Genomic DNA, 10,845 nt, shown 5'->3' with positions numbered 1-10,845 from the left:
TGGTGGTGAGACAAAGGGCTGAATAATAATATTAATTAATGTGAATTTGATTTAGTAATATTTAGCTAAATGTGAATCTACAAATTTCTCCCTCCCATTGCCCAATCTCTGCCCTGCCTCCGTCTCCGATCGACTTCTTCTCTCACCCCTCCATTTTTCTTCTCTGTAAATCTCAACTCTCTTCTGCAGACGGAGAGAGAAGCATATATATATATACACATATACATATCGACGACGCGCTGTTTACTAAGCTGCTGCTGCTGCTGTTGATTGAAAAATAATTCCGTCGGAGAAACCAGCTTACTTGATTGAGGGAAACAAAAAAAGGGATGGATTTGAACCAGTGGATAACGAATGTCAAAGAGGGCCAACACTTGTCGGAAGATCAGCTTCAACTCCTCTGCGAATACGTACCCTCTTCTTCTTCTTTTTCACTTGTTTCGTTTTCAATTAATTAGTTTGATGTTTTCCTTGCAATTCTTGAAATTGAAGAATTAATTTGTTGAAAAGGATGCAAGAATTGGAGAATCGCCGATTTTACCGAGAACGTTGTGTTTAGGTTCTGGTAGTTAGGGTTTTGCCTGGAGTGTTTGAGGTTTTTTTTGGGGGTAACTTTCTATTGGTGGAAAGGGTTTATGAGGATTTACATTGAAGCTGTTTTTTTTCTTTTGCCCCCTTGTTTAATGGCTGTTACCTAGTAATGTATTGTGAATATACTCTATTTGGGTTAGAAATTATACTCTTTTGTTGATTGTCATGTCAATTTGAATCTTCGCAATTTATCTATTTCTTTGGTGGACACACTTTTGCCACTGGGATATACTCTGGGCATTTCTGGAAAAATCAATCCACTGTGAGCATTCTTGTTCTTGAACTGATGTATTTATTATAAAAAGAACTGTAACTTGGGTACCTCTGCAAACACTTATGTGAAGTTCGGAGAAAAAAAACATTTTTCAACGAACTATTTTACTATTCGTACAATCCGAATTTGATGTATTTTTCTTGGTAAGAGCATAGACCGATGATATTTTGGTTATGCACACCTTAGCCTGTCAGCACTACTTTCCTTGGGCATCCTTTGTTCTTTGAGGTTCCGACAATGTGATACAATTACTCTTTGTATTGGTCAGTTGAACTCAGTCGTTATGATGATGATCCTTGTTTAGTGTAATAGCCACTCTCTTCTCCGAGTAATTCTTTCTAACATCAAGAATGTCAACATTCTAGGTCTAGTGAATTGAAGAAAATTATTTTTTTCCGATCCTGGACGCAGCGTGGTAATGCCTTTCCCGCCATGCTAAATAATGGTGTTCATCAAATACCATGGAACTGGATAAGTTAGGTGCAGGGCTTGCAGTGTCTTGCAGTCCATCCTTTTCTTCACCTCACTGTTGAACAAATAATGATTTCCAATATGTGGCTGACGTGTTAAATGTTGGTTAGCTGGATGCTGTTGCTATAAAACTGTGTAAACATGGTCAATCTGAGAGAACTATATGCTCGACTGATGTAATAGTGTAATCTAACATAGGGTCTAAATATGGTTGAATACAATTATTTTCTTGTAATATGGGATGTGTACTGTGCATCGCCAGGGCTTCTGCCTTTTGATTAGACTCTTTAAATTCACTTAGCAAGTTAGCAGTGGCAACAAAGTTCACTTTGTGCCTGACGGATGCTTCTTGTAGTAGTTGTAGAATGTTGAAAATCATTTCATTTGGCTGCTTAGAGGATTGCTTGTTGGTCCTTAACTAGTCGTCTTGCTTGTAGTGCTACACAACTCCACATCGGGTCATTTGCTCATTATGCTCATGCTTCTTAGTTCTTACATTGTTATGTTTGTTTACAGATGTCTCATGTGCCATGTTATGTGCCATGCTCATGCTTCTGCTTTTTTACTCTATATATTTTATTTTATTTTGTCATGGTTCCTTTGTTGTCTTTTGATCTTAAAATCAATCTGCCCCTACCTTAATCAGGTAAAGGAGATCTTGATCGAGGAGTCAAATGTTCAGCCTGTCAATAGTCCAGTCACAGTTTGTGGGGATATCCATGGACAGTTCCATGATTTAATGAAACTTTTCCAGACCGGAGGTCATGTACCAGAGACAAATTACATATTTATGGTGAATACTTTAAGCTGTCGTCTCTATGTCTAGTTATTCTCAATTTACATATATTGTAATTACAATATGTAACTGCATTTATTGGCAGGGAGATTTTGTCGATCGTGGTTACAATAGTCTAGAAGTTTTCACCATTCTTTTGCTTCTCAAAGCAAGGTGGGTAATTTTTTGGACAATCGTTGCAGTTTGCATTTCTTTATCGCTTGCAAGTCGATTCACTACATACTCCTTTTAATCCTATTAAAAATAACAATATTGTTTTCACATTTTCTGCCAGATACCCAGCTAACATTACTCTTCTACGTGGAAATCACGAAAGCAGGCAACTAACACAGGTAATCAACAATCTGAACTTCACTAGTTATGTTTTCATATCTGGCAATTAGTTACTGAGAATTCAGTAGTTCTTCAATGAAGTGCGGATACATGCGACAAGTAATTATGGTGAGTTAGTCATCAAATCTCTTCATAAAGGGCCTTAAGTGTGCAGGTTGAAACGGAGTGATGAGAAGGATACTCCTTTTATCATTTGCTATGTGGAGCTCGACAATAATTTTGTTTTTAACAAAATTGTTGACCGAGCGTCACTCTATCTATGTTGGTAAGCTGCCATAGGTTTTTATATTCTTTGATATTTTTTAGGGGATTCATTTATTCCACTGTCTTTGTTTTTGTCCACATTTTGATTATCATGAACTTAATCTTCTTGCGAGAGGTCTTCATTTATTTAATGAGTATCACCAGCTCGTGTAGTCATACACTTCTGTTCCAAAATTACATGGAAATTTTGACCAGACACAAAATTTTAGATGCGTTGAGAAGTGTACGTTTTGTGTGATTTTAATTGAAGTATAATGATCAAGCGTTTGTGCCTACTGTTCACACATCATTACTCTAATTGAGTGCATAGTTTTACGGTTAAAAAACCGTTTAATGAATGACTAGCAGTAAATCTAAGACACGTCTGAAGACATATTTCTTGAGTAGCAGCACAGACATGGCAACTTCTTGTTTTCTTTACCGTTCTTGATTGTTACCACGTCAAATTTCATTTGGTATAAATTGTTTGTTCAATACGTGGCATTTTCATATTTTCTTCTGTTACTAAAGCCAACCATGATTTGCGACTAGGTCATCCTCATTATTGCAAACTACCAAGTTCTGATGAGCTTCTACATCCTTGTTCTTGGCAGGTTTACGGATTTTATGATGAATGCCAGAGGAAATATGGCAATGCCAACGCTTGGCGATACTGCACAGATGTTTTCGACTATCTAACTCTGTCGGCAATTATAGATGGGACGGTATGCTTTTCACTTCAATCACTATGTTTCGTCCAAAAACAAAGTTGATGAAATGCGGGTCTTTAGATTTCCATTGAAATGAAATTTTGAAGAACTTATCATATTCAGACGATCCCACGTACTGTAATTTTCTATTTTTGCTTTCGTTGGTGGTAATAAGAATTTTGCTTTTCTGGAATGCTAGGTACTCTGTGTGCATGGTGGCCTATCCCCAGATGTTAGAAGTATTGATCAGGTAAATTTACGAGAGTATTCAATCGATGTAAATTTGTAATGATATGCTAGGGTATCCTAGAACACGATTGCTAGCATATTTTGCTGTGCCTTTTCATTTTCGTCTTTGTCGAGTGTTATTTATTGTGATAACCTGTGAAAATAAACGATGTGACATTTGTCTTGTTATGATTATTTATATAGCTAAAGATTCTTGTTAGTATTAAGGTTATATCGGCTTCATTCCTTGTGTTTCTGTGGCAGATGCGAGTCATCGACCGAAACTGTGAAATCCCCCATGAAGGGCCCTTCTGTGATTTAATGTGGAGTGACCCTGAAGATATTGAAACCTGGGCAGTCAGTCCTCGAGGTGCTGGCTGGCTTTTTGGTTCCAGAGTTACATCTGAGGCAAGTCGATGAAAAGCTTTATAATAAGTCGTTGCAGTAAATATCCGTTTGGACTAAAAAAAACAAAAAAAAACGAATCTTTCTGACATACTCGTTGTTTTTGCAGTTCAATCATATTAATAAACTCGATCTAGTTTGCCGGGCCCATCAACTTGTCCAAGAAGGTCTTAAGTACATGTTTCAAGATAAAGGGCTCGTGACTGTGAGTTGATAAATTTCTATTACAGTGTGAATAATATATCATGTCCTAGAAAAAAAAACGTTGTATTTACGTATTGTTTGCGTTGTGGATGGTGTTATTGCAGGTGTGGTCTGCACCAAATTACTGTTACCGATGTGGAAACGTTGCTTCGATATTGAGCTTCAACGAAAATATGGTAATTAAATGCTATTCTTATCTCTAATACTTCTTTAAAATCGACAACTTTGTCTAAGCGCTGATTCAGCTCTTAATTTGGTCGGTTTTTTGGGCACTTTTATTAGGAGAGAGAAGTGAAGTTTTTCACGGAGACAGAGGAGAACAACCAAATGCGAGGACCGAGAACTGGAGTTCCGTATTTTCTTTGAGTAAAATTGTTTTGTGTTCAAGAAATCGAAAGATAATTTGGTTCTTGTTTCTGCTATGCTACTTCAATTAGGGGTGAAAAAAGAAGAAAGAAATATTTGCATGGAGGAACACCTTACATTTTTTTAATGTAGTGTAATGTTATTTTCATTGTTTCGATTATTGATATAAATTAAAGTTTCATTGATAATTGATTGTATTCATGGAATTTACTTGCACATATAAACATGCAAGTTGTGGTTTTGCTTAGCTGTTGTGCCGTTTTATATACAATAGAATTTCGATAAATTAATAATCTCGTTTAAATAATAGTTTCTTTCGGTTCCAGTCTCAGTAAAAATTTATTAAACTATTAGTTCGATAATTTAATATTTTACTACATTAATAGATATTTGCTAATCCCGATTATATTAATTTATAGGGGTAATATGCATGATACCCCTCAAACCAAACCTAATTAGATGTAGGGGACAAGCTAAATTAGAATTTTTTTATTAAATCCTTAATTCTGAATAAAAATTGATACACATCCTTTTAATTTTTTTAAACCCAAAACTACCCTTAATATAATTAATAAAAAATTACCGTATAATTTCATTATATTACTTCCCTCTTTCTCCCACTCTCTCTATTCTTCCGCCGCCAACCCCTCCTCTTCTTTTCTCTCTTTCTCCCCTTCTCTGTTTATTCTTCAACCGCCCAAATCCTCCTCTTCTCTCTCTCTCTCCCCAAATTCTCTAATTCACTCTTTTTCTTTCTTCTGATTTCTTATTATTTCCTTTTAATTATTAGATCTGAGTTTTTAAAAAATTGTGAGGAACAATAGATCTGCAACGAACGGTGGTGGTCAATTCAGACACGCGTTGTGCAGCGGCGCCGATGTCCCTGACTCGCCTTGGCCGGGATGTGGCGATTGCATCACGGAAGGGTTGGCGAGATGCCTGCGTAGATATTTTCGTTGCTTTTTGAGCGGTTGCTAGGGCTGGTTATGGTGGATGTGGCCTTTGGAGATGGTGGTGTGAGGTTAGATCGATGGTGGGAGGCGATTTGCATCAATCTAGGGTTTTTTGACGACGTTAGGGTTTTGATTGACGGCTAGGGTTGGTGAATAATAATTGGCGGTGGCTGTGATTTCTTTGCTGCTAGGGTTTGCCGATGGGTGGGATTGTGTTTTGATGCTAGGGTTTGAAATATTACGCCGTAGTAAACCATAGTATACCGTAGGTCCGTAGTAAACAATAGTATACCGTAGGTCCGTAGTAAACCATAGTACACCGTGGTAAACTATAGTTCACCGTAAACCATAGTACATCATAGTATATCATAGTACACCAAAGTCTACTACAATATTATTAACAACATACAAAAATAAAAATAAATTTTTTTTTTGGTAATTTCTATATTATAAAGAAAAAAAGGATCTTGTTTGTTTTATAACAGTGTAAAAATGATTAAATGAAGAAAGAGAAAAAAAAAAGGAAAACGTGTTTTTTGTAAAAGAAAAATTAAAATATTAGATGGAAATAAGAAAATATTACGGGCTAAAAACATGATCAATGCAATTTAAATTTTAATTAATGCATATTTCGAAATTATTAGTGGGGGGCATTTTTGGAATGAATTTTACAAAGGATGTGCAGCAAAGATTTAGTTAAGCTTGTCATTTAGTTCTAATAAGTTTTCTCACTAGGGACCTATATCTTAAGGCCCCTAATTTATAAAGGTTTAATTGTATTAAAAATTAAATTGGTCTAAACTCAATTAAAAAATACAAGAGATAAACTTGTATGATTTTAGCAAAATTGATTAGTATTTTACTATTTTAAACCTTTTACATGTATATTAATTAATTTATGAATTAGAAAACATTTTTGTGACAGTAAATATTTTATTTATTTTATACAAATTACAAAAGGAACGATAAACACTTTATGTATAATTGCAATTTAACCCCGGGACTTTTAGCCCATTCCGCTCTATGCCCTCTCCTTTTTCCCCAAATACCAAATCGGCTCCCATTTCTAGGGTTTACTACATCGCCCCACCCTAACTTTTCTCATTATCACTCTCTCCCTCTCTCTCTCTCTCTCGTTCGTTCACAGGTAAATTTCCTCTGCTCTTTTCAGCTTCAATTTTCCTTCTTTCAGTTCTTATTACGTTTGTGTTTTTGCTGCTCGATTAACTGATTGTTAGTCGATATCAGCAATTCTCTGCCTGTATCGTTATTTCTGTAGATTAGCATTTTTTTCTGGTAAAAAAATTGTCGTCTTTTTTGTGTTGACTTATTTCACAGTTCAATGAACTCTGTCAGTTTCTATCTTGATAATTGTGATGAATGCAGATCACCTACTTTTTTTTTTTTTTTTTTTTTTTTTTTTTTTTTATCTTCCGTTCTAGGTATCGATCTTGGGAAAGCTAATTTGAATTACGGCCATCAGCCATCAACGCAATTGATCTTGTAATTTTGAGGTATTTAAAAAAAAAAATTATTATCAGCATTCTTTTTTACATAATGGGCGTTTTAATTTGCATACATTGTTTGGGTAATGTTATTAGACCCTTAAACACAATTTCTTTTGTTGAATCTTTTTTTCTTTAAAATTTGAAGGCACTAACTAACAGTTAACATAAGAGATTTGCAATTAACACCTTATTTAATTTCTGGCCAAGGGCGAGTTTTTTTGAAGATGACGAGTATATAACTGCAAGTACGATTGTTTGTGTTTGTTTTTTTTCAGTCTTCTTGTAATGTCTTCACTTAATGGACAGAAAATCGTGTTCTCTGCATGGTCAACTTAGTGATTTCGGTATCTAGTGGTTTGTCTCTTTGATGTGTTGCTAACTTGTAATTTGGATGGGTGCTATATGGAACCTTATTTTGGACTTGAAATTTGATGTCTCGTGTTATGGAAAATGGAATACGTTCCGTCACTATTTTGCTTAACTGATTCGTTTCTTGATTTCCTGAAGATAGATGCTATGGCAAAAGGGAAGCTTATACTAATTTGCCAGTCTGGTGGTAAGTTCGTAACCAAGGGCGACAGTACCTTGTCATACGAAGGGGGAGAGGCAAATGCTGTAAATATCATTCATGAAACCGTATTTGATGATCTGAAATTAAAGGTAGCTGAAATGTGTAACTTGAATCAGAAAACAATTTCGATCAAATACTTCCTCCCAGGGAACAGGAGAAATCTCATTTCTTTAAGAAATGACAAGGATCTAAAGAGAATGATTGATTTCCATGGGAACTCGGTAACTGCTGATATTTTTGTGGATGGGCAAGTAGGATTTGACCATGATGCTATCAAACTACAGGCTAGCAGGTATTAGTCGTTACTCATGTTGTTTAACTTATCCATTTTGGCATGATGAGTGTTCCGTTTTCAATGGGTCGTCACTAATCACAACATGCCACTGAAGTTGATATTGTGCGGATAATATAAGGCAGATCGTTTTATGTCTCTTGGTTTTTATAACTGAAATCTTTGTCTAGTTATTGTACCATTTGTTGGTAATTTATTTTTTGTACCTACCTGGTAAAATCACTTTTGAACTTGCTTGCAATAAACACCTGAGTAATACCTGCAGGAACAGTGCTCTGAAACTGGCCGAGACAGTAAACCATATTACTGCACCCACAACTGCTGCAACTTCAGTTGTCAATAACCGTAAAGATAGTGCTGACCCTCGTGTTCATGCTCATGCTGGTTCTACAGCAGCTCGTAAGGTTGTAGACAGCTCAAGCCCCGGTGAAACATATACCGCCTCACCCCAATCTTCTGAACATGGTACTGACAGTGATTCCGAATATAAACCACGGGTAGCTGTCAGTGTTGTTGATGCTGACCAGGACCTGTCTGATTTAGACATGACTTGTGGCCCAGCAGATACTGTCAAAAGGCGGAGGCGTACTGCCTCATGGACGATGGGTGCTCGTGGTCCAACTATTGTTGCAGTTAGTGATAGCGACAGGGACAGGAGGAGGCGTAAGAAAAATAACCAGAGTCAAGAACACGAAACAGATGATGATATTCTGGGAATAGATGATCTCGGCAATCCATCCAGTCCTGGCTTTTCTGATGATGATTTGCCAGAAAAATTAGTTGCCTCGTGGAGAGACTGTATTACTGGTGTGGGACAGGATTTTAAAAGCGTGAAGGAGTTCCGAGAGGCACTGCAAAAGTATGCTATTGCTCACCGCTTTGTTTATAAACTGAAAAAGAATGACTCCAATCGCGCGAGTGGCATTTGTGTCGAGGAAGGCTGTTCGTGGAGTATCCATGCATCTTGGGTCCCTGCTTCACTGTTGTTCCGGATTAAAAAGCTCAACAATACTCATACATGTGGAGGGGAATCTTGGAAGAATGCTCATCCAGCAAAGAAACTGTTGGTAAGTGTCATAAAGGATAAGTTACGAGATTCCCCACATGACAAGCCTAGGGAAATTGCTAGAAGCATTTCACGTGACTTTGGGATTGAATTAAAGTATACACAAGTAAGGCGTGGGATCGAGGGTGCCCGAGAGCAACTTCAGGGTTCGTATAAAGAGTCCTACAGTCGCTTACCTTGGTTCTGTGAAAAGTTGGAGGAGACAAATCCTGGTAGTTTTGTCAAACTGTTGACCGATGACGAGAAAAGATTCCAGTGCCTTTTTGTCTCTTTTCTTTCTTGCGTACAAAGCTTCGAGAAGAATTGCCGCCCTATTCTTTTTCTCAATGCGACGTCTCTGAAATCAAAGTACCATGAAAGTTTGTTGACAGCAACTGCGGTCGATGCAGATGACGGTTTCTTTCCAGTTGCATTTAGCATTGTTAACAATGAAAACGAGGACAACTGGCATTGGTTTCTGGAGCAACTAAAGTCTGCATTGTCAAGTTCCGTACCTTTGACTTTTGTCTCGGATAGGGACAAAGGACTAGAAAAGGCCGTGCACGAAATATTCGAGAATGCTCACCATGGTTATTCCATGTATCACCTTATAGAAAGTTTCAAGCGAAACTTGAAGGGTCCATTCCAGGGCGAAGGAAGGGGAGTTTTACCTGGAAAATTTCTATCTGCTGCTCATGCACTTCGACAAAGCGTTTTCAAAAAGTTCACCGAGCAAATCAAACAGATTTCTCCAAGCGCTTATGATTGGGTAACTCAAGTCGAGCCAGAGCATTGGACAAGTTTGTCGTTCAGAGGCGAGCAATACAACTATATCATACAGAATGTGGCGGAACCATATACCAAGCTGATGGACGAAATCAAAGAATCAACTCTAATGCAGAAGATAGAAGCACTGATTTACATGATAAGTGAAGTAATAAACACCCGACGAATTTCTTCGAGCAACTGGACAGCAAAACTGACTCCATCGAAAGAGAAAATGGTACAGGGAGAAGCTCTTAAAGCGCACAGGCTGAGACTGTTCATTTCATCGGACGTTCTGTTTGAGGTCCACGATGAGTCCACTCATGTTGTCAATATCGAGAAATTGGAATGCACTTGCCTAGAATGGAAAGGGACCAGTGGTATACCTTGCCGCCATGCTATTGCTGCATTGAACTCCTCGGGAAAAGGGGTTTATGATTATTGTTCGAAATATTTCACCGTCGAGAGTTACCAATTGACGTACAGGGAATCGATAAATCCTATACCTGGAATCGGTTTGCCTTTGGTGAAAGAAGATGCTGAATTGGATGATGTGAAGGTGCTTCCACCTGCCCCTCGTCCGGCAAGTGAACAGAAGAAGGAGCAGAGTAAAATCGAGGATCCGGATAAGAGGACAGTCACTTGTTCCAAGTGTAAGGAGCCTGGGCATAATAAGGCTTCGTGTAAAGCCACTTCGTAGGTACTGTTGTTTAATGTATAAAATGTACAGTTTGTGTATTAGAAAAGTCGAGAATCTTGGACCAATCGATCTCTGAATTTCGGGGGTTTGATTTGCTGTTTTATTGTGGTTGATTAGACTGACATGGCCAAACTATTTAAGGTTTTCAATTGTTATGCTTTTATCTTTCTTTGAGCATATATTCCCATTTCTGATTATGTATTGTTGATCATGTGGAGATTTCTCATTCAATCTCCGGTCCTTCAATTTCGTAGTTCATTTTACGATTTAACTCAGTTGTAATGCGAGTTGACTCGTCTTGTTAGCTAAGTACACGACTCAGCTTTGAACTTGACTCGATTTAGTACTAGGGTGTGTTGGAAGAAAATGACTTGTCAAATACGATGAGCA

At 37.4% G+C, this 10,845-nt stretch overlaps 2 protein-coding genes across 3 annotated transcripts; both read left to right on the top strand.

The window, feature by feature from the left end:
* Window positions 1-4,868, top strand: LOC105950499 (phytochrome-associated serine/threonine-protein phosphatase). The gene is made up of 10 exons (XM_012973863.2): window positions 1-410; window positions 1,983-2,129; window positions 2,218-2,285; window positions 2,407-2,464; window positions 3,323-3,433; window positions 3,618-3,668; window positions 3,911-4,054; window positions 4,161-4,256; window positions 4,360-4,431; window positions 4,538-4,868. Exons 1-10 carry the CDS (start codon window positions 330-332, stop codon window positions 4,619-4,621), a joined length of 912 nt encoding a protein of 303 aa, XP_012829317.1. The 5' UTR covers window positions 1-329; the 3' UTR covers window positions 4,622-4,868.
* A 1,692-nt stretch (window positions 4,869-6,560) lies between these two features.
* LOC105950448 (uncharacterized) lies at window positions 6,561-10,629 on the top strand. 2 transcript variants are annotated; one of them, XM_012973804.2, is made up of 4 exons: window positions 6,561-6,721; window positions 7,017-7,088; window positions 7,590-7,945; window positions 8,211-10,629. In XM_012973804.2, the coding sequence occupies exons 3-4, from the start codon at window positions 7,599-7,601 to the stop codon at window positions 10,453-10,455; spliced, it is 2,592 nt and encodes an 863-aa protein (XP_012829258.2). In that variant the 5' UTR covers window positions 6,561-6,721; window positions 7,017-7,088; window positions 7,590-7,598; the 3' UTR covers window positions 10,456-10,629. The 2 variants fall into 2 exon arrangements, with proteins under 2 accessions (XP_012829258.2, XP_088673249.1); XM_088817123.1 differs by lacking the exon at window positions 6,561-6,721 and having other exon boundaries at window positions 6,990-7,088.
* The last annotated feature ends 216 nt before the right edge of the window (window positions 10,630-10,845 follow it).

This window comes from Erythranthe guttata, chromosome 4, assembly GCF_056151865.1.
Source record: "Erythranthe guttata isolate IM_541 chromosome 4, IM_541, whole genome shotgun sequence".
Classification (NCBI taxonomy): domain Eukaryota; kingdom Viridiplantae; phylum Streptophyta; class Magnoliopsida; order Lamiales; family Phrymaceae; genus Erythranthe; species Erythranthe guttata.
Note: the sequence above shows the minus strand (reverse complement) of the source record. Positions and strands in the feature narration are given on the sequence as shown.